The sequence below is a fragment of the Pteropus alecto genome, unplaced genomic scaffold (genome assembly GCF_000325575.1).
Source record: "Pteropus alecto unplaced genomic scaffold, ASM32557v1 scaffold61, whole genome shotgun sequence".
Classification (NCBI taxonomy): domain Eukaryota; kingdom Metazoa; phylum Chordata; class Mammalia; order Chiroptera; family Pteropodidae; genus Pteropus; species Pteropus alecto.
Genome location: NW_006434835.1, coordinates 17603969 through 17623998, shown reverse-complemented (window position 1 = coordinate 17623998; position 20030 = coordinate 17603969). Strand labels below are relative to the sequence as shown.

General features: G+C 35.2%; 1 protein-coding gene and 2 non-coding genes across 3 annotated transcripts in view; all 3 read right to left on the bottom strand.

Annotated features, from left to right (window-relative positions):
* Window positions 1-1376: 1376 nt before the first annotated feature.
* Window positions 1377-20030, bottom strand: part of WDR43 (WD repeat domain 43) — a 35130-nt gene continuing 16476 nt past the window's right edge. Inside the window, exons 8-18 of the mRNA XM_006910354.2 lie at window positions 18282-18453; window positions 16765-16851; window positions 15728-15859; window positions 14088-14219; window positions 9949-10035; window positions 9342-9373; window positions 8268-8331; window positions 6004-6117; window positions 5403-5472; window positions 3090-3136; window positions 1377-2989 (exon numbers count right to left, since the gene is read on the bottom strand). Coding sequence (XP_006910416.1) covers window positions 2798-2989; window positions 3090-3136; window positions 5403-5472; window positions 6004-6117; window positions 8268-8331; window positions 9342-9373; window positions 9949-10035; window positions 14088-14219; window positions 15728-15859; window positions 16765-16851; window positions 18282-18453 — 1129 coding nt within the window. The 3' untranslated portion in view covers window positions 1377-2797. The remainder of the gene's footprint in view (window positions 2990-3089; window positions 3137-5402; window positions 5473-6003; window positions 6118-8267; window positions 8332-9341; window positions 9374-9948; window positions 10036-14087; window positions 14220-15727; window positions 15860-16764; window positions 16852-18281; window positions 18454-20030) is intronic.
* On the bottom strand, window positions 15330-15405 carry LOC112478645. The gene has a single exon (XR_003045901.1). It is a non-coding gene; the product is annotated as a small nucleolar RNA SNORD53/SNORD92 (small nucleolar RNA).
* Window positions 16198-16275, bottom strand: LOC112478644. The gene has a single exon (XR_003045900.1). It is a non-coding gene; the product is annotated as a small nucleolar RNA SNORD53/SNORD92 (small nucleolar RNA).

The window sequence follows — 20030 nt, the reverse complement described above, 5'->3', positions numbered from 1 at the left end:
CCCTGGTCTAAGTCACAATCATCTCTCACACTCTCCCTTTCTCACTCATCATGTTGGTCTCCCCTCCAACAGCAGACATGCTGGCTGTAAGGCCTTTGCTCATGCTGTTTCCTCTGCTAGAACATTCTTCCCCAGATACCTACTTAACGTCTTCACCTTATCTATGTTCAAACCCTGTCTTCTCAAAAAGCCTTACCCAATTTTCTTACTCCACTTTATCCTCCCATAAAAGTTACCACCTTCTAACACACCACATTAAATTTATTACTCATTATACACTGTTTATTGCCTAACTCCCTCGTAGAATGTCAGCTTTTTTTTAATTGCTGTTTTTCAGTGACGTATACCAAGCAACCAAGTAATTCCCAACACAGAGTACGCAATTAGTTAAGTATTTGTTAAATGAATGAATATGTAACTTCCACACGAATTATAACAGCTTTATGGATGAGATCAATGTACCCAATGTTCTCACTACCAAGATCTCATTTCGGACGTGCAAACTTCCCTCTGCACGAAGGCTCCAAAAGCCCCAACTTAGTCTCAACATCTCCTTATGTCACAACATACTAATATACTTATCTATATCCAAAGAACTCATCTTTACAAATTAACTTCAAATACCACCACCTATTTAGTACTCTTGACAAAAACATTACGATCAGAATTATAAGGAAACAATCGCACAAACCCAGATTGTAGGACATTTCGAGACATGGCTTAATTTGTTGACTCATTTAAATATCAAAATCATCACACACACAGATATATACACACTCAGATATATACACATTTGGGAATAACTACATTAACAGAGCAACGTTGACAAATACTGTGATCCTTGACTTGATAATGGATAGTTAATTTTTCAAAAAACAAAGTTGGGAATAAAAATTCATCTCACAAAAAAACACCATCACACACACAACTCTGTTGTCTAGATTAGCAGTGGAACAGTGAGAAACCCTGAAACTAGAAAACCTTCTTTGTAACAAACCTAACTTTAGATTTGTCTAAACCAAAAAATTATTAGTAAGCAATTACTACACAGGCCTTACTTCTTCAGGCCGTCGGGTATACAGGAAATCTGACTCGCAGGCCACAGAACAGGAATACAAGAGCATGTGTATCCTTGAGACGTCACTGCAGTCTTGGGCTGCAGCAGTGCAACCCAGCCAAGTGGGACTGCATCATGAAACAACCACTAGATAATGACAAAAGTTCTTAGTCCTTTCACTTCATTACAAATTCTGTATTATCCAACAAGCCTTGAAAACATTCACCTATTAATACTGGTAGAATAAGATTGTTTTTTTAAAACATTCACACAAGCCCAAACATGTGGCTGTTTCTCTACATATACCACAAGACAAGCACTGGGTAAAGATGAATATTTATTCACTTTACAAAGAGAATGGTATTAAATCCCCATAAACAGCTCCATTTATAGACAAATATAACTGTACATTATAACAGTAGCTGGCTCAAACTTACTTTACCAAGATGCTTATATGGCTCCAGCTCTATTAGTTGAGCACAAAAATCTCTGTTCTGCCACTGATGTTAAAAAGTCCCTCAAAGATGATGGGTTTTGTGTTTTACATATTCACAGGTGGGAAAATAAAGCCATCTCCCCAGCCCCTCCTTAGGGTTGAGCTTCTATCTGCATGTTCCCTAGAGAGCACTGAACAAATACTGGCTCATTCTTTAAAAAAAATTACTGATAATTCGAAAAGGCTTTTATAGCACACCAAAATACTTATTTATACATACATAAAAAATCTTGAGTCAGATTTATTATTTTAGAGGTAAATAGATACCCTAACACTGCCAAAAGTGGGTAATGAAAAGGAAGGAAAACATTAAATTACTGAATTATAAAAATATTTTCTTTGGAAAAAAAAAATTCCAACAAGGTTATCATTAATATCTAAAACCAAAGAGAAAAAATAAACAATTGTTCTTTGATCCATTAGTTATTTAAATAAAAATGAAAACCTCTTCAAAAGCAGCTATAACTGAATTTTTTTAAAAGGTGCAGGTAATGAGCACTTCTAAATCTATACACTGATGATTCTTTACAGGCAACTTGCAGTCAAGAAAAAATCCTTAATATGGCTAACTCTTTAGTTTTTTAATTACCATAATTTTGAGTTTTTAAAAAATATTTCACATGACAGCTTAAAAAATTAAGTGGCTGTTTTAGGGAAGCACTCCAAATATTCAATCTGATTATTACAGTTAACAGACAAGCTAGGGACACTGGTGATTTTATTTTTTAATCACAATCATTTTAACTCCAGTTTTTAGTTATTCATTCATATTTTAGGAAAATGTACCAAATTAAAATTTTTTTCATTAGTGCTGTTTCCATATCTGGATCTGATGAAAGATACCAACCTGATAAAAGAGCTGACTCTCACAAAAGTCCAGTTCTTGAACCCCTACCTGGGAAATGCCTTTATCTTCACTTATGTCAATTCTTGGTATAACCAATCACACTAGGATATTATATTATAAAAATATACCATATATTGGACACTCATGTCAGTACATTGCAGAAAATGTGTCTATTTACTGTGTAAAGTTTATTAACATTTGAATGAAACACTCTTATTTACACAGTTAAGCCTGGGGTGCTCGAGACAGTAAGGTGGCACTGGAGCCACCATTAGGAATTTGGAAATGTACAATAGTCCTTGGCATCCTGTCACAGAGACAACCCTGCCCAGGAGAACTCGGCAGCACTGGGTAAGGGGAGCCAGAGTTTATACAGTTTAATCGGTTTGTTTTGTCTTCATTCTTCTTCACTTTCATTTTCAGGATCTAAATCAGAATCTCCATTTAATTCCTTTTCACTTGTCACATCTCTGTCCTCACCATTTTCTTCATCTTTTTCTTCTGCATCCTCATCTTCCTCTTCATTCTCTTCATCAACATCTTCATCTTTTTCACTTTCTTCCTCTTCTTCATCTTCATCCCAATTATCCTAGTAGAAATATCAAGCAAAGAAAGTACTCATGAAGGCCTTGTTTTTAGAGTTTACAGTAATAAAAGCGGGTTTATGTATCTGCAAACAAATTACTCACATCAGAATCCTTATCTATTTCATCATCAGACTCCTCCTCAGAAGATTCTGTAAAGGGGAAAAAAAACCAGCCTTAATTTTGTTCATAGCAGAGAACATAGCCATGAAAACTAAAAAGAGTCAGATTCCTAAATTTACTTTCAGAAATATTATATTCGACCACCATCTAAGAAGTAGCATTTATCTGCATAAAAGCGCACTGTATTATTCCATCAAGATCTCAAAGAACAGGATAAAGTACCCAAACCCTAACAAAATCCATTTAAAAAAAAGCCGAGGATGTGGATAAGAGAGAACCTAGTACAAAGTGGATGGGAATGTAATTTGATGCAGCCACTATGGAAAATAGTATGGCGGTTCCTCGAGAAATTAAAACTAGAACTACCATATGATCCATTGATTCTACACTGGGAATATACTGAAGGAAATGGAATCGGGATCTCAAAGAGATATCCACACCCCCATGTTCACTGCAGCATTATTCATAATGGCCAAGGTATGGAAACAAGCTAAGTGTCTGCCAAGAGATGAATGGGTAAAAAAAATGTGGTGTATATATACAATGGAATATTATTCAGCCATTAAAAAAAGGAAATTCTGCTATTTGCGACAATATGATGGACCATGAGGGCATTATACTAAGTGAAATAAGTCAGACAAAGACAAATACTGTGTGATCTTACTTTTATGTGGAATCTAAAAAACCCAATCTCAAAGATACAGAGAAGATTGGTGGTTGCCAGTTAGGGGAGGGGGCGGCAGATGAGGAGTGGGGGAAATGGGTAAAGTCAAAGGTACAAACTTCTGACTATAAATAAATCCTGTGTACATGACATTCAGCATGGCAACCATGGTTAGCAATGCTGTATTATATTTACTTGAAAGTTGCTAAGACAGTAAATCTTGAAAGTTCTCATCAGAAGAAAAAATTTTTAACTATGTGTAGTAATGAATGTTAACTAAAATTATAACTATATTGTGATCAACTCACAATATATACATATATTGAATCATGTTGTACATCTAAAAAATACAATGTTATACATTAATTATAGCTCAATAAAACTGGGGAAAAACTCACAAAAAGTCTAGTTAACTCATAAAGGTATGCTTTTATGTCCTTCAATTATGTTCTGTAATTTATGAAGGTTTTGTTTCACTTTTTAGATGTATTTCTAGGTACTCGTAGCTTTCTGATTGCTATGAATGAGATCTTTTCCCAGCACATTTTGACTGGGTCATACATTAGTGGACATGCATTACTGTGACAAAATCCTACCAAGTCCTTTCTGTTGTTCTTGGTATCCAATAAACTTGCTTATTTACATACCTCATTAGTAAAGGTGTGACTCTAGATTCTGCTGTATTTTCTATGTGAAGAATAACTACTACAAAGTTCAATGTTCTAGAATTCATTTCTTTCATATAGTACTAGGCAGGATATCCAGAAGCAATAAAAGGTACACTACTGTCTTGTTCCTGACTCTATGGGAATGCTTCTTAACTTGATGTTTGATGTAGACTAAGGAAATCCCCTTAAATTCCTAGGTTGCTTAGATTATCAAATAATGAGATACATTCAATTTTACTGAATTCTTTTTATATATCTATTAAGGTAATATATAGTGTTCCTCATTAATCTGTTAATATGGTGACTACATTAAAAGATTTCTTGATACTAAATCAACTTGCAATCTTTAAATAAATTCTATTTGGTAATAACATTATTTTACTTAATCATTTCTATAATCGATTTGCTATTTAGGATATTTGAGGATTGTCTAAACTGTTATTTTCTTGACTACCCTTGTCTAGTTTTAACTCATAAAATGCCTAAATTGTTTGTATATGACAAAAAATGACTTGTTCCTTGAAAGGCTGATAAAATTCATTTACAAAACCTCTGTATCTGGTACCTTGTGAGGTCAAGTTTTGATTAAATCAATTTTAAAGCAATTGGTTTATTCAAGGTTTCCGTTATTTTTAAGTCACTTTTGGTCACTGATGTTTCCTAAAAAGTTACTTACATCATCTAGGTTTTTTAATATATTGGCATAAAGTTTATTCAGTGTTCTTGTTTTTAAATTTCTTCCCTAACTAATGCCCTTTTTTGTTACTGTTAACTCTATTTGTGCCTTTCCTTTTCTGACCTGATTACATTTTTGCTACAGGCTCGCCCATTTTCTCAGAGAAGGTATGCTAAAGCATGATCTTATTCACATTGATGCTTTTATAACATAAGGTAACAGAACTGAGTCGATGTGGAAAACTAAACGTAGGGGTAGGCTGACTCTCCCCTGCCCCCAAGCTTTACCTTCTTCATACACCAATTTTGCCTTCTGTTCAGGACAAATCATTCCCTTTGTTTTTTCTGATGCTGTAACCTGAAAGACAATGAAATGCTATTATGAAGTAGAGTGTAAGCTTATCTCAAGTATTATCACAACCACCACATCCAACCTTCTCCAATAGTAAATTCACCCTTAACCACTATAATGGATGACCTCAATATGAAATAGATCAAATACAGGGGAAAAATCAAATTAATCAAATAAAAGAAAGAAAGAGTTACTCTATAAATGTTGAAAAACCTTTTAAAATGATCAGAATTTCTTCCCATGCCAAAAATTTTAACTGTATAAATACCCTGTACCTTTTTGTTCATAGTACCACAACCATCCTAAATGTATTACCAACTGAAATACAAGGAGAACCGTTAATTAAAACTTGAAGTAGACACAACTAAGTTTACTTACTCTCAAAATAAGTAACATTTACAAGTTAGAAGACTAGATCCTGATTTACCCATTTCCTACTGAAACAGGGAGCGTTCAATGTTCAGATAAATGATCCTTATTCCCCTCTCCATTCCTATCATATCCAAGTTTTAGCCCAAAACAATTTGGTTTACTCACTTGTGTGATTAGAAGGATAAGCTTTCCGTGAAGATGGGAGAGTTTCTGAAAAGTTTTTACTCTGCTTTCCATTAACTGGTATAGTGTCCCCAGCTGGGGTACCAGGTCAGGCAACTAAGAAATAAAATCATTTGATACTATTAAGACATAATATAGATAATAAACATACAAATCATGATCAGATATGCCTAGGTATTTAGCCACTGCACCACAAGCATCTGCTTGCCCTTTCCAGTGACAGTGGCTGGTTATGACATAGCCTAGTAAAATCTCAGACTTTCAGAGGCTTTCAGAGGCTTTCAATGTCCTAACAGCATTAATATACTACATTAAAAAAAAAAAAAATGAAACAAGATGAGAAAGAGAAACTGCAAGATAAGACAAAGTACAGGGTGAGACTTCTTTTTACTGATCCTGTTATTTCAGAGCAAGTCAACAGAAAGAAAACACTAAATAAAAAACACCCCTATCACATACCCTTGGGTTAAATGGACAAATTTCCTTTGAAATTTACTCTGATATCACATTATCTACCTCATCCATAAGGCCCCAAAAGCCAGAGGAAATCTTTTACAACTTCAGAGATCAGCAGGACAGAGTACAGAGCTGACCTTACAGCATTTCAAACAGTGTTAATTAATCCCCTGAATCACACTCAAGAAATTAAAGCAGTCAATATTCTTACTTGTCCCTCAGAGCTACAGAAAGAGACCCCACTCTTTGCCTTTAATTAGCCTTACTTGCCCTATCTCTGACACTTTAGTGTAAATAAAAGTGTTTCATTCAAATGTTAACCTTTAAACAGTAGACAAAAAATGAAAACAAAATTTAATGTGACTGCATTTTGATTACCATAATCTCCATTTTATTTGTCCCTACTCAGACTATAAGCTCCAGGAAGATGAGAACCATAGGGTCTGATACAGTACCAAAGCCAGCCTGCCTAGCATAGTCAAGCTATGCTAGGAGGCAGGTTCAAGCTATCTGGTTATGAAGGAAGAAAAAAATAAAAGGTGGGAGGAGAAAGCGCTGTTTTCTGAGGAGAAAGAATTGCTGTGGGTTGTCAGTCTTCCCTAGGCCAAAATTCTTTTGTCTGTTTTACTATGACCTTGAATGTTACACAACTTCTACTCCAGTAGCTAGACCTCAGGAGTTGATTGCAAAAGGGATTTCACTACAAGGCCTCCTAGGGCTCTTTTTACTTCTAAGCAAGTAACTCGGGTCACAAAATGCATGCTGTCCTGTTTACCAGGCAGAGTCCCAAGCCTCAACGCTTCCACTGATCTTTCCCTGCCCGTCACCATGCTTCTCAGCCACTCTACACATCTGTGCAGCAATTCATCCGCCCAAACTCCCACAGGCTGGGAAACCCAAGGTCCAGTCTTACTGTTTGTCTCTTCCCCCATTCTGACATCTAACATAAAGAACAAACTGCTGACCTCAAAGCAGCTTTTCCAAGAGTTTTCCTTATTTCAAACTACTGAGGGCAGAAAGAGCCTGAGACAGAGAACAAGGGTAGTGATCAGAAAGGAGCTGGGCGAAACTGTGTTAAAAAGGAAGAGCTACAGTTAAAAGAGCAATGAAGAATCTTAACCTACCCACTATACCCTTTTAAGAAAATCTATTGTAAGATGCTAAATAATCAAAATAAAAATTCTTCTACCTTAATATACAGCTGATTTAATGGTGTGGCAAAGAACCCAACTCATATTGTGACACATAACACTATTTTTCTGGTATTACTGTAAGGTTTTATGCTCCCTCCCTCCCATCTGCATAGATAACCAAGAGCTGACAGCAGTCCCAGCAAAAGATCACATATTGAATGTTTAATTTATGTCATTTTTCTCACAAGCAACCTTTTATCCTCCTGGAGTAAGGCAGAACAGACACGTTGGCAATATACACAAACTTTAAAAATCTGCTAAGTTTTTAAGGAGAAGAGGAAAGATACGTACAAAGTAAAAATAATTTCGCTGAACAGGTGATATATGTTGAAGAACATCTGAAGGCTAATATATCAATATATAACTTTTCTCCAAGTTCTCTAAAAACTATCTGTTACTTGTAAAATCCAGGGGACAAAAAGACCAATTCGTAAAAGGCAACAACATATGACACTGCACCCAAGGAAAAACAAAAACCTCTAGAAACAGCATCTGATGGTTGAAGGACAAATGGAGAGAGGACAGTTTTGTTCAGCCATCAGTTTATAATTCTTATCAAAACCAAACTATTCAGCAACTGTAGCTGAAAAGACTTACTGTGGATAGGTATGATGCGTGGACTGTTAACACACATTTTAGCCACTGAACCATTAGAACAGCACTGGAAAAAAAGGGGGAAAAAATCCAAGTAAACTAATGTGCACTAATTCAAAATTAAATATAACCGAGTTATAAAATCAGAAAAACTCAAGCAAACTGAAGACCTATAAATTGTGCTCTGAGAAAATGACTATAATAAACCACTGTGGATTTGACAGTCCTTTCAGTCTTTCACTGAGTCTACTTCAGATCTGAGTAATATATTAATCTCTTAGGGAAGGAGGAGGAAATAGGACAGACTGGAAAACAAGACAAAAATCCCTTTCTTTAAAAGAATTTAAGAATAAAACTCATGCTTTACTTCATAATTAACTGATACCAGGGCACTAAACTGAGCTCAACTGACTCTGCATTTTATGTTCATAATATCTGAGCTCATCTTTTACTAAACATCAGGTACAAACAGCAAAATCTTTCCACACCAACATTAAAAGACAAATACAAACCAAAAATGTGTAAGCCAGGCCTGATTAATGAGTAATTTAGCTTTCCTTTGTGTGCTCCAAAGGCTAATGGAGCTTACCAGGAAATAACTTAGAAAGGAAAAACTGTATACTGCAGACGGTGATAATACTATACTATAAGCTTAGGTTCTTTGAAATACTAACTTCCAATTTAAATATTTAATCATCAAATTATTAACAAAACAACCCACAAAATTTAGTCTTTTATAACACATTTCCTCACAGTGTCTTAGCAGCTACCAAAGGTTGGGCAAGTTCTACAAATGGCAATCTCACATATCATGATTAGGACCAAATCGTTAAATAAGACTAATTCATTAAATGACCTGATGATAAAACTAAAAAAACCTATGAAGGAGTTTTCTAAAAGAAAGAAGAAAAAACTATAATGAAACCTTTGAAATAAAGAACCTTTTTTTTAGTATTAAGAGGGGAGAATGATATTTGACAGTAAAGAGTTTTATTAGTCAGAATTTAGGGTTACCCTAACAATCACCTCTAAAATATTTATAAAATCAAAGCAATTTAAGTCACCTAAACATCTTACCTATTAGGATGTCCTTGCAATCTCTTTGTAAGCTGAGGAGGAGAAAAATAGTATTAGCAATAGCACTTCTAAGGCATCTAATCTCCATTGGTTCCCATGATACATACATCCACAAAATTAAAAGAAATTAATGACTATATTAGGAAATCATTATTCCTAAATCATTCCTAAATTTCCTTATTCCTAAATATTCAACAATGTAATAAAACCTAGACATTCCCACAATAAGACTAATTACCTGATAAAAATCTAGGCTAGGGTTTATATGAATAGGTAAATCTATAGGGACAGAAAATAGGTTTGAGGCTGCCAGAAACTGGGGGTAATGGGTATAGGATTTCTTTATGGTGTGACAATTGTACAACCTATGAACACACTAAAAAACACAAAACTGTATACCTTAAAAGGGTAGATTTTGTGGTATGTGAACTCTCAATTAAAAAAAATACACAGGAAAAAATCTAGGTTAGGCAAATATTGTTTGAGTAGACCCACTGCTATCAAATACCCTGCCTGGTTACATATTGCAAATCCATTTCTCTAAATACTAGATTTAGTCTTAAACACCTAGCATTAGAACCTTAAAATGAACAGAGTACTCACGTACCTCTTGCAACAATGGAATGACAGCATGCAGGGGCATCCTTAACACAGTCCTCTTTATTAGGTTTGAATTCCTAGTTTGAAGTACTTTCTGTGAGAAAATAAAAGAAATATGAAGATAAGCATATTCAGAAGCTGAGGACACCACAGGAAAAACTGTCAGTAAAAAAGATTTTAAAATCCAAGCAATAAACTACCAATTGAGTTTTAGCAAATAAAGTCTGGAGGGACTGAATGGAGAGTGTTATGTCTACAGTTATTAGACAAATACAGTTTTCAGGTATCAAGGCATTTACTTCTATTAATGGGTTTCTTCTCTACCAATTCTAAACTTTTATAAACTAATATTTATATAAAAGAGAAAATACCACCGCTGGACATTTAAATACAAATATATACCACTTTAGAAAGGTTCTCAAACCTTCATTTTATGAAATTAGAGATGTACCACACAAGAGTGAGCAAAACATACTAAAATAGCACTTAGATATCAATAAAACTTTTAAAATTGTCAATTTTTTAATAAACTTTTAAGCCAATCAAAAGATCATATAATGAGTTCTTGAGTCAAAAGGATACATTAATTGGAGAAACCCAGTCTCCACCCCAGGGTAAAAAAAGGAGACCAGACAGAGCAGATCAGTCCTAATCCTGGCTGGCCTTTCAACTTCTCCAAACCCCAGATGTTTCATCTTTGTGGCAGGGAAAGGTGGGGAATAAGGGTCCTTTTAGGTCTCAAAATCCTGATTCCTCCTTCCTCTTAAATACTTTTAAATACTTATTCTTTCAAAAGGGTGTACTCCTAGAGGAACTTCCCTCCTGGCTGGTGCATGCTATGTTTTGGTGGTGGTTGTTGCTATAAAGGTCATGCTCAAGATCTAAACAGCAGAAGTACCGAAGGGAAAGATACAGATAGTTAGTTTTCAATCTATTTTAACAGTCCTAACGTATTCTTTCAGAATTCCCCATGGGTTTTATTTGCTTGTAAAAATACCTTTATACCAAGCCTGTCTACATTTATCAAGTGCTATTTAAAAACCCACAGGCATAATTGCATAGTTCCTCACACAAAAGAATTAAAACGTTTTATACACACTCACTGAGGAACCGAGGGATGGATTTAATAGCCCCACTTACTATTTTCATTTTCAAATAATAATATAAAATTCAAAGCAAAATGTGTTGTTTAGAACTTTAACAATAATTCAGAAGGTACTTGACAACACTAAACATTCCTGAGGTCACCTCTTCATTATAAACATTAGTTATCACAAATTTCTAATGATGGTACAAGTTATAGGGAACATTTTGTCTGAACTAGTCTACAAATTTCTTTTTGAGATACAACACGCTTTTTGTTAATTAAGGTCCTCAATTTTCATAGGCTGTTTACTAAACCATCAGGCTTCACTGTCTTAAATGGCCAGGTCGGGTAGTAGCACTTCGAGTCAAAAAATACGCTCTTGAAGTTATTGCTGCACATTATTTATACCAGAAACATGACTAAGAAACAATGTAGGAATGAAGGTTTTAAAAACAAGTTTGTGAAATCCTCCAGTGCTCTAAATGTAAAGTAGGCATATAATTTGTTGTCCAAACTGGGATACTTCTGAAAATAAAAGGAGTCACTAGTAATAATTACACCAAGATAACAGGCGTAAACCAGAAATGTAACAGGCAAATAAGAGTACTTATGGCCTCGCTATTTAGAAGTTATTCCAAACTGCAGGGCAGAATTTTAAACAAGCTCTCAAATAATTCGTATGCTCACTAAAAACAGAGACTCTATAACAATTTTTCACATTTAAAATAAAAAAATAAAAATAAGTTATCCCAAACCAAGCAAAATGATAACGTATAGAAGAGTTAGCAGTATTAACTTCTGTTGAGAATATATTTCAAGAAACAAACCTATAAACCACAGCCACAACTAGCAAGATGATTCTGAAGATGGGGTTCTTCTTTTACGATTTTACTGCATTATAACTGAAGCATAAAAAACAGTGCACACTTAAAGTGTTCTATTTCATCAGTTTGATATAAACATTCACACACAAAACAAACACAATACTACACAGTCTGTCACCCTCAAGTTTCCCTGGACCCCTTCACATTCTACCTGTCCTTCCACCCCCATCCCTAAACAACCACTGAACCATATATTAGCCTGTATTTTCTAGAATTATTAAATGAAATTATACAACATATACTTTTTTGGGGGGGTGGGGGAGGTCTGGCTTCTTTCTCACAGCCTAAGTTTGAGATTCATCCATGTTGATGAATCAATAATATATTCCTTATACTGCTCAATGAACCATTTGTTTAATCTATTCCTATGCTGAGGATACATGGGTTCTTTCTAGTTTTAGGCTATTAGAAATAAAGGTGCTGTGACCATCACATACAAGTCTTTGTATGAGCATATATTTTTGATTCTCTTGGTAAATAATTACCTAGAAGTAGAATGGCTGAGTATTACTATAGATGTATCCTTAATTTTTTAAAAATTGCCAAACTGTTTTCCAAAGTAGTTGTACCATTTTACATTCCCACTAACAAGTCATGAGAGTTCCAGTTGCTCCATATCCTCCTCAACAGATGGTACTTTTAAATTTTGATCACTCTATAATGGGCCGGTACTGTTATCTTATTGTGATTTTAATTTGCATTTGTGATAATTAATGATGTTAATATCTTTACATGCACTTACTGACCATTTGAATTCTTCTGAAGTATCTGTTCACACCTTTACCAATTGTTTTGAGTTGAGTTTCATTGAGTTAAAGAGTTCTTTATATAGTCTGGATGTAAATCTTTTGTCTGATATACGAATTGCAAATATTTTTTCCCAGCCTGCAGTTTGCCTTTTCATTGTCTTGTGTCATTTCAAAAGCAAAAGTTTTTAATTTTCATTAAGTCCAAATTGACCAATTTAATTTTCCTTTATATTTCTTACTTTTTGATACTTCTAAGAAGCCTTTCTCCACTCAAGTTTGCATAAATTTTCTCTTGTTTTCTTCTAAAAGTTTTGTAGATTTGGGTTTTACTTTTACATCTATGATCTATTTTGTGTTGACTTTTGTATAAGGCATGAGGTAAGAGTTGAGGTGCATTTTTTTTTCCATATGGATATTCAGTTGGGTCAGCCCCAGTTGCTGAGAAGAGTTTACTTTCCCCACTGACTCAACTTAGCACCTTTACTGAAAACCAACTATGTGTGCTATGCTAAACTAAAACCCATCTTCCAAAATACATACGCTCACAAACTACTTTAAAGGTCATTTTAGGTTTTCGGACATGCTGGTTTCTCCTTTTTGCAAAATCACCTCAGACACAAATGTAAGATATTACAATTTAGATCAAAATATAAATCAGAAAGAAACCATTCATAAGTTATAGCTATATTAAGTGGCACCGTAATATCGCAATTAGTCACTAAGAATAAATGCACTTAGCAAATGTAAATTGCTTTAAACTGATCAGGCAGTCCTTAAATTCAATTTTCTACACTTAAATTTTCTCTACAGGCCACAAATTCTGGAATTTAAGAGGACTAAATTTAAGTTATCTTCATACAAGCAGTCACCAACTTACAAACACAGAAATCATAAACGCCTCCCTTCATACAAATTTTCTAGTACTTTTACCTGTAAATACTTCACAACATAACCCCCAACCCTCTTAAATTTTTTCCCCAAACCTCCTACCCATTGCCAAGGTTCCACCTCACTGCCCCCTCTCACGGCCAGGGGGAAATAAGTTTCTGGAATCCAGAGTAAAAACTCAGGAACGCATTTTCCTACAGAAAAAAATATAAATTGTGATCTAGAATGCTGAGTATTATAATTCGGGTACACTATGTTTACAAAGGCTTTTGTGAACTAAAGCCTAAGAACCTAATGACAATTCCAAACAATATTTCTATGAGAAAATGCATTCCAGGTTCAAAATAATTCAATACAATCCCTTTGTAGGTTGGTGACTGTCTGTATAATGCCACCAAATGATATACATTTGACTAAGCTCACAAAATATTAAATGCAAAATAGCTACATCAGACTTCACTCTGAGAATGTACTATGTCAATCAAGTCTAAGAAAAATTAACCATCTTAATTCATTTAAAAACTGCTATAATACTTACATTTAGCATTTCAAAATCATTACTTTCTAAACCCTGCACAAGAAGAACTGGAAAGCTATTTGTCTGTGGAAGATCATCCTTTTCTTTTTTTGTATCTATTCCCAGTGCTCCCAGGCGTTCTTCAATGCTAACCTACAGAAGAGAAATGATCTGTTAATGTTAAACCAGAACAGGCCTAAAGTATTTTGGTCAAATTACTTTGTGCTTATATCTCAGGAGTCAAAAAAGGACTAGCTGATTCACCCCTCAACCTCGAAAAACAGAAATATGCTTTCCCATTCCAAAGAATCTCGTTACTATAAACCCAATGTTGGAGCAAGTTAATATCTGTAACTCAAGTTTCCAGATTCTAGTGAAAAGAAAAAACTGCCCAAGAAGCCATAATTTAAAAATCTAATAAATAAAAATCCCTCTAGATGAAGATTCAAAAAAGGCAAGGATCTGACATCTGATTACTAAAGCACAAAAAGACCTATTTTCACAGAAGCTTCCCCCCTTCTGTAACTATTCCTTGCCTTCAGCCTCAGAACTGCAAAAATAAACAAATACTATCAAAAAAACATAAAGAGTTGTTTCCAAAACAATTTATAAAAGTCCTCCTAGTTTTCTCTTTATTAATTTATTTTCTAGAAGATGCTATACTACAACCAAGTTTTCCTCGAATATATCTAAAATTTAAGTGTAAATAAACGATGTAATTTGCTCTACAAAAGCTCGATTGTATAGAACTGATTGATCCCTTATTAAAGCAAGTCTGACAAGCATGTTCTGCCAGCCACTTGGTAAATAAATCAAAATATAATGTTCTCTGACTACCAAAGCAAACATATGCTTTGGTGAAGCCTCCTGTTTGGGTTATCTGAACTTTTATTCTAAAAAATACAAACAACCAAACATGAAAAAGGCAGAAGGAAATTAAGGGGTTCAATCTAGACCAAACTAAAGAAAGTTGGCACATTATTAATACAGATACCTTGTTACTGAGGAATAGTTTTTATAAACAGTGATGTTATCCCCCATCCAATAAAGACATTTAAATTCAGGTAAAGAAACATAACAATCTTTCTCTAACAATAAAACAGTTACAATTCTTGATTATTTAAGCCAACAGTGAACACGTGTGACCCAAGTACAGTAACCACAGCAGGGTTTTGAGAGTTCAGAAAAATGAAGTTTATAAGTACCTTAAGAAGTGATAATGCCAATCACTTTAAAGACCAATTAGCATTAAAACAGCCAGGATTGCTCAGCCAGCCAAGAGAAGAGGCATCACTGGAACTCAGCAACATGCGAAACCCAATGAAAATCATCATGGCAAGTCCTGGCTTAGTCTACTCAATTATGTTATCCAGCTAACTATTAAGGGCAAAACAGCACCCTCTGTAGTTAACAAGAGTTCTGTCTTCTCCATTAACAGTGGGACTTTGTAAATAAGCCACTTATTAACTTTGTAAATAAGTCTTACAAAGTTCACAATCCGGAATTTCAGAACGTACACTGCTGGGGGTGAGAGAGAGTAACAGCAGCAATCTCAGTAAGTTTCTGAAGTTTCAACGTTAGCTCTATTCAATATATTTGTTAGAATCCTTCCAAGTAATCTTAAATTTCAAACTCAAAAATGGTCAGAGTGACTGGATTACCTCATTTTCCCCTAATTTTCTCTTGCTCTCTACTTTCTCAGTTTGTGTAGGAGCAGGCTTGACAGCTGCACAATGACCAGGTATCCCAGGCACCAAAACTTTTGCTTCAGAATTCATCACTGGTGTTCTCACCTGTTAAACAGGAACAGCAGGAGTAATAATAGGAAATTATGCCTTAGACCTTGCTACATTTATCCCCACTGAGAAAGCTAACAGCTTTTAAAAGGTTTTTCTACTGGAAAGCAATACAACTAAATATGAGAGCAATTGAAGATAAATTTTAATTGAAGTTGGCAAGTAACTTTTAAACTATAATCTGAAAGGTCAAGTTTTAAAGCATTTAATACCACATAAAAATAAAAACAAGGAAAACCAAAATCTACAGTTTACACAAAGACACAGTGACTTAAAATGTTAAGAGTGAAGTTGTACATTTTATGACCACCTCCAGTAATCAATCATTGCCAGAAATGCTCAGACAGCCAAGAGAAAGGTGTCATCTCTGAAACTCAGCCAGAAGCGAAACCATATGGATGTCATCACAGCATGTTGTGGCTTTCCTTTTCTCATTAAACTGCCAAACATGACACCTAACACGTAGATACCACATTATATTCAAAATAAAGCATCATGATAGTGCTTACATGGCATTAAATTCCAGCCCCATCATTGTTTTAGGTTTTATTCCACCCTAAGATACAGCATTCCTCTCAAAAAAGTTATGCTCCTTTAAGTACTGAGATTGAAAAATTAATTTATTGATAAATTTGATGTTGATATTTATTCAGTGATCATGCATGAGGGTCAGGAAGAACTAAATTCAAGATATTCAACTTCTAGTCATCTATTCACTTATTCATTCGACAAATCAAGAGCACAGAAATGAATAGTTTTATAATCTTGATATCTAAAACCTAATCCCACAAAATTTGTTAAAATCATAAAAAAGATATTAAAGGATCTAAACATAATATTACATAACAATTCAATTCACCCAAATCTCTTTTTTCTCAACTTCTAGTGTGTAATGCACTCACCTTTGTTACAGCCGTTTCTACTTTTGGAGCCCAGCAGTTTGAAATATCTCTGACTAAACACATATGAGGTTCTTTGGAATTTAAAGCCTGAGAATATAAATTTTAAAAGGTGAATGAGAGGGGGAAGAAAAGAATGTCAAACAAACAACTGGGAATAAAAATTAAAAAAAAAAAAAACAAATGCCTATTTGTACATTTTCATAAAAATACAGAAAAGTATGAAAGACTTCTGCACCAAACTGTTAGCCATTCGGATTGATCGCCAAACTCAGATTGATGACACTGAGGAAGATGCTAGGCATAATGTTTACTTTCTTCAGTTATGAACTGCTCTAATTATTCACACATATAGTTTTAAAAGATCAACAGATTTTTAAAAATGTAACAGATTTTTAAAAAGTATCAGTTCATCACCCTTGTAAAGAATTAATCTGTGCTAAAAAATCTGGTCCTACCCTAAAATTTCCTACTGCTAATCGTTCCATAAGCAAGTCAAAGACTGCTAGCACTGCTGGTTAACAAAATGCTCTAAGATAGATTTCTATGTCCCGATATGATATTAAACAGGGAAAAATCAGATGCATCACAGTACACATGTACCCATAAAGCTTTAAGATTATATGTAAATCTCCACGCCCATATAATTAATCAACATCTGGAAGGACACAAAACCAAAGGAAACAATGGCTGCATCTGGAGAGGGACACTGAGATTCTACGTACGGCAAGATAACTTATTTTTATAGCTTAACATTATTCTTTTTATTAAACCAAATAAATACATATATTAAATTTTTAAAAAATAAAAAGCATTTCTCAATGAACTCAACAAGGGCTTGCTTTGGCACATAATGGTCCACTCATGGCCTGAGTGAGGGCCTTACTGAATAAGCATACTATAAATGAAAGCTTAAGAAAGCACCTATTTAAAAAAAAGAAGAAGAAATCGCCTATTGGACATGTTCACAGTAACTCACCAGAAGTCTCCAAAGAAACTTCTGCAATTGAAAAAGTTAAATCACTGCACAGTCCATTACACTTTCATTTAAAAAATTTAATGGGCGCTATCGCTAAGGGCTCTTTTATTAAAATTTACCTTTTGGGTAACTTGGGTAAAATTCATTCGCATCTATGCTAACCAAAACAGTAGCCACTAGGAACGTGTGGCAACTGAGCACTTTAAATGTGGCTAGTCCAAACTGTGATGTGCTATAAGAGAAAAATATACACCAGATTTCAAAGACATAACACCACACAGAGGAGGAATGGGAATCGAACATCTCAAATGATGTTTTATACTAAGCATAAAAAAAATGATATTTTGGATACAGTAGTTTAAATAAAATTATATAGAGAGTTCTCACAAATTAAAATAAACCACCAGTGAAAAGTTCTTCAGGGAAAATACATGATTTCTTTTTAAGTATCCCAATAAGCAGACCAATGTATCATTTCGAAATCATTATTTTTCACGGATATGTTGCTATATTGCTTTACTCCAGAGTAGCCTCTACGTACCACTCGCTCAATGGTGGGCTGAAACCAATTGCCATACACAAGCAACAGGGACGTTTTATCTGAGCAAAAACCAGCTGCTAGAATAGGAATGGGTTTTGGTGTTGATTTCTTGCCTTTCCCCGGTGTCGCTATCTGAATTGTGCAGTTTGAAGTCAAAGGCTTTTTGCAGTATCTAGAAATAAAAAATTAGAAAATTTGAAACCGCAACATCTCATGCCAATTCTTTGAGGCTGGCATAAAATGTGATCCTCCTCTGGCCTCCTCTCTACCATTAGGAGAGACTGGGGACCCCAGAGCACCAGTGTTCCTGGTCAAGACTTCATCCTATCCACACCCCCACTAACACTGAAAACCTCACCACCAAAATCTCCCTTTGGCCCCATCTGCCCAACCTCCACAAAACACCCCAAGCTCCTAAGGGCTCCCACCACCCAGAAGCAAAGTTATCAGGAATACATAATCAACAAAATTATATCAACTTCTTCACTTAGGGGCTCTCTTCACCTTCTTGCTCTATGATGGCTCATCGCAGCAGCCCATCCAAGTTGTAGCTGTTTTCCCGAACACCCTCTGTGCTAGGAGCCTTGGATATGACTTAACATGCTCCTTGTTATTAACACTTCGAGACGAACAGTCTCTCTCTGTCCTTCACCTCTCAAACCTTTGAAACTGCTGTCATCAGATACCAGCTACCTCCCTCTCCTGCCATCATCCAATGACCTCTGGGTCACTCTCCCACAGTTTTTAAAAGATTTTAGTGGCTCCTCTTGTTCAACGCTATTCTTGAGGAATGCCTTTCTTAGTGGTTTCCATATCCAGCATGCAGGTCGATGAGCCTTCTGCCACCCTGTCCTCTCAGTTCCTTAACCTTCCAGCCTCCAATAGCTCTGTCCTTCAGTGAGTGACTCACTGCTCACACCACAGACACCTTATCACCAATAAGTGCATACCCTCAATTATAAGCACCGGACCATCTCTATCTTTCTAACTCACTCCTCCTAGGATTCTGACTCTAAAACCATCTCTATGCAAGATTTTCGGCCTCTACTTTGGCCTTTACCCCTCCATAGTCTATTCTCAACATATCAAACAGAACGACTTAAAACTTAACGTCTTAAAACTTGAGTCAAACGCCATCAATCCTTTGCTTAAAATCCTGCAGTGGGCTCACTACTGCCCAAGGAGAAACACCCAAGTCCTCACCATGCTGACTACTTCTGGGCCCTCAACTATACATTCCATGTATATGTATGACTATGTAAATAAAGGTATCGAGTGTTACACACCAGAATGTTAACAGTTACCTCTAGGGAGTAGAACTCAATGGAGGAAGACTTGGGTTTTACAATTATCTACGCATTCTGAATGTTTTAAAATAAGTGTATGCTGCTTTCACAATTAGTATATTTTTAAATAAACTACACTAAGATTGTAAAAAGAAAAGATACCAACTAAAAACACAAAGTTGAAACTATTTTAAAGTTTAACATAACTGTGAACATGGACTGAGTCTCAGACCATGTTTAGAGTTTATGACAAGGGTTGGCAAATTTTCTGTAAAGGGTCAGATAGGTTAATTTACTGACTCTTGGTCTATGACTTCTACACATCCTAATAGCAACACTCCTCTCTGTCCACTGAAACACTAGCATTGCCGAGCATCACTCACTCACATATGTGTGACAAGGGGAAGTACTATCAAAGCTAGAAATTAAGGCTTCACCAAAGTTCACAAGCAAATCTCTCCAA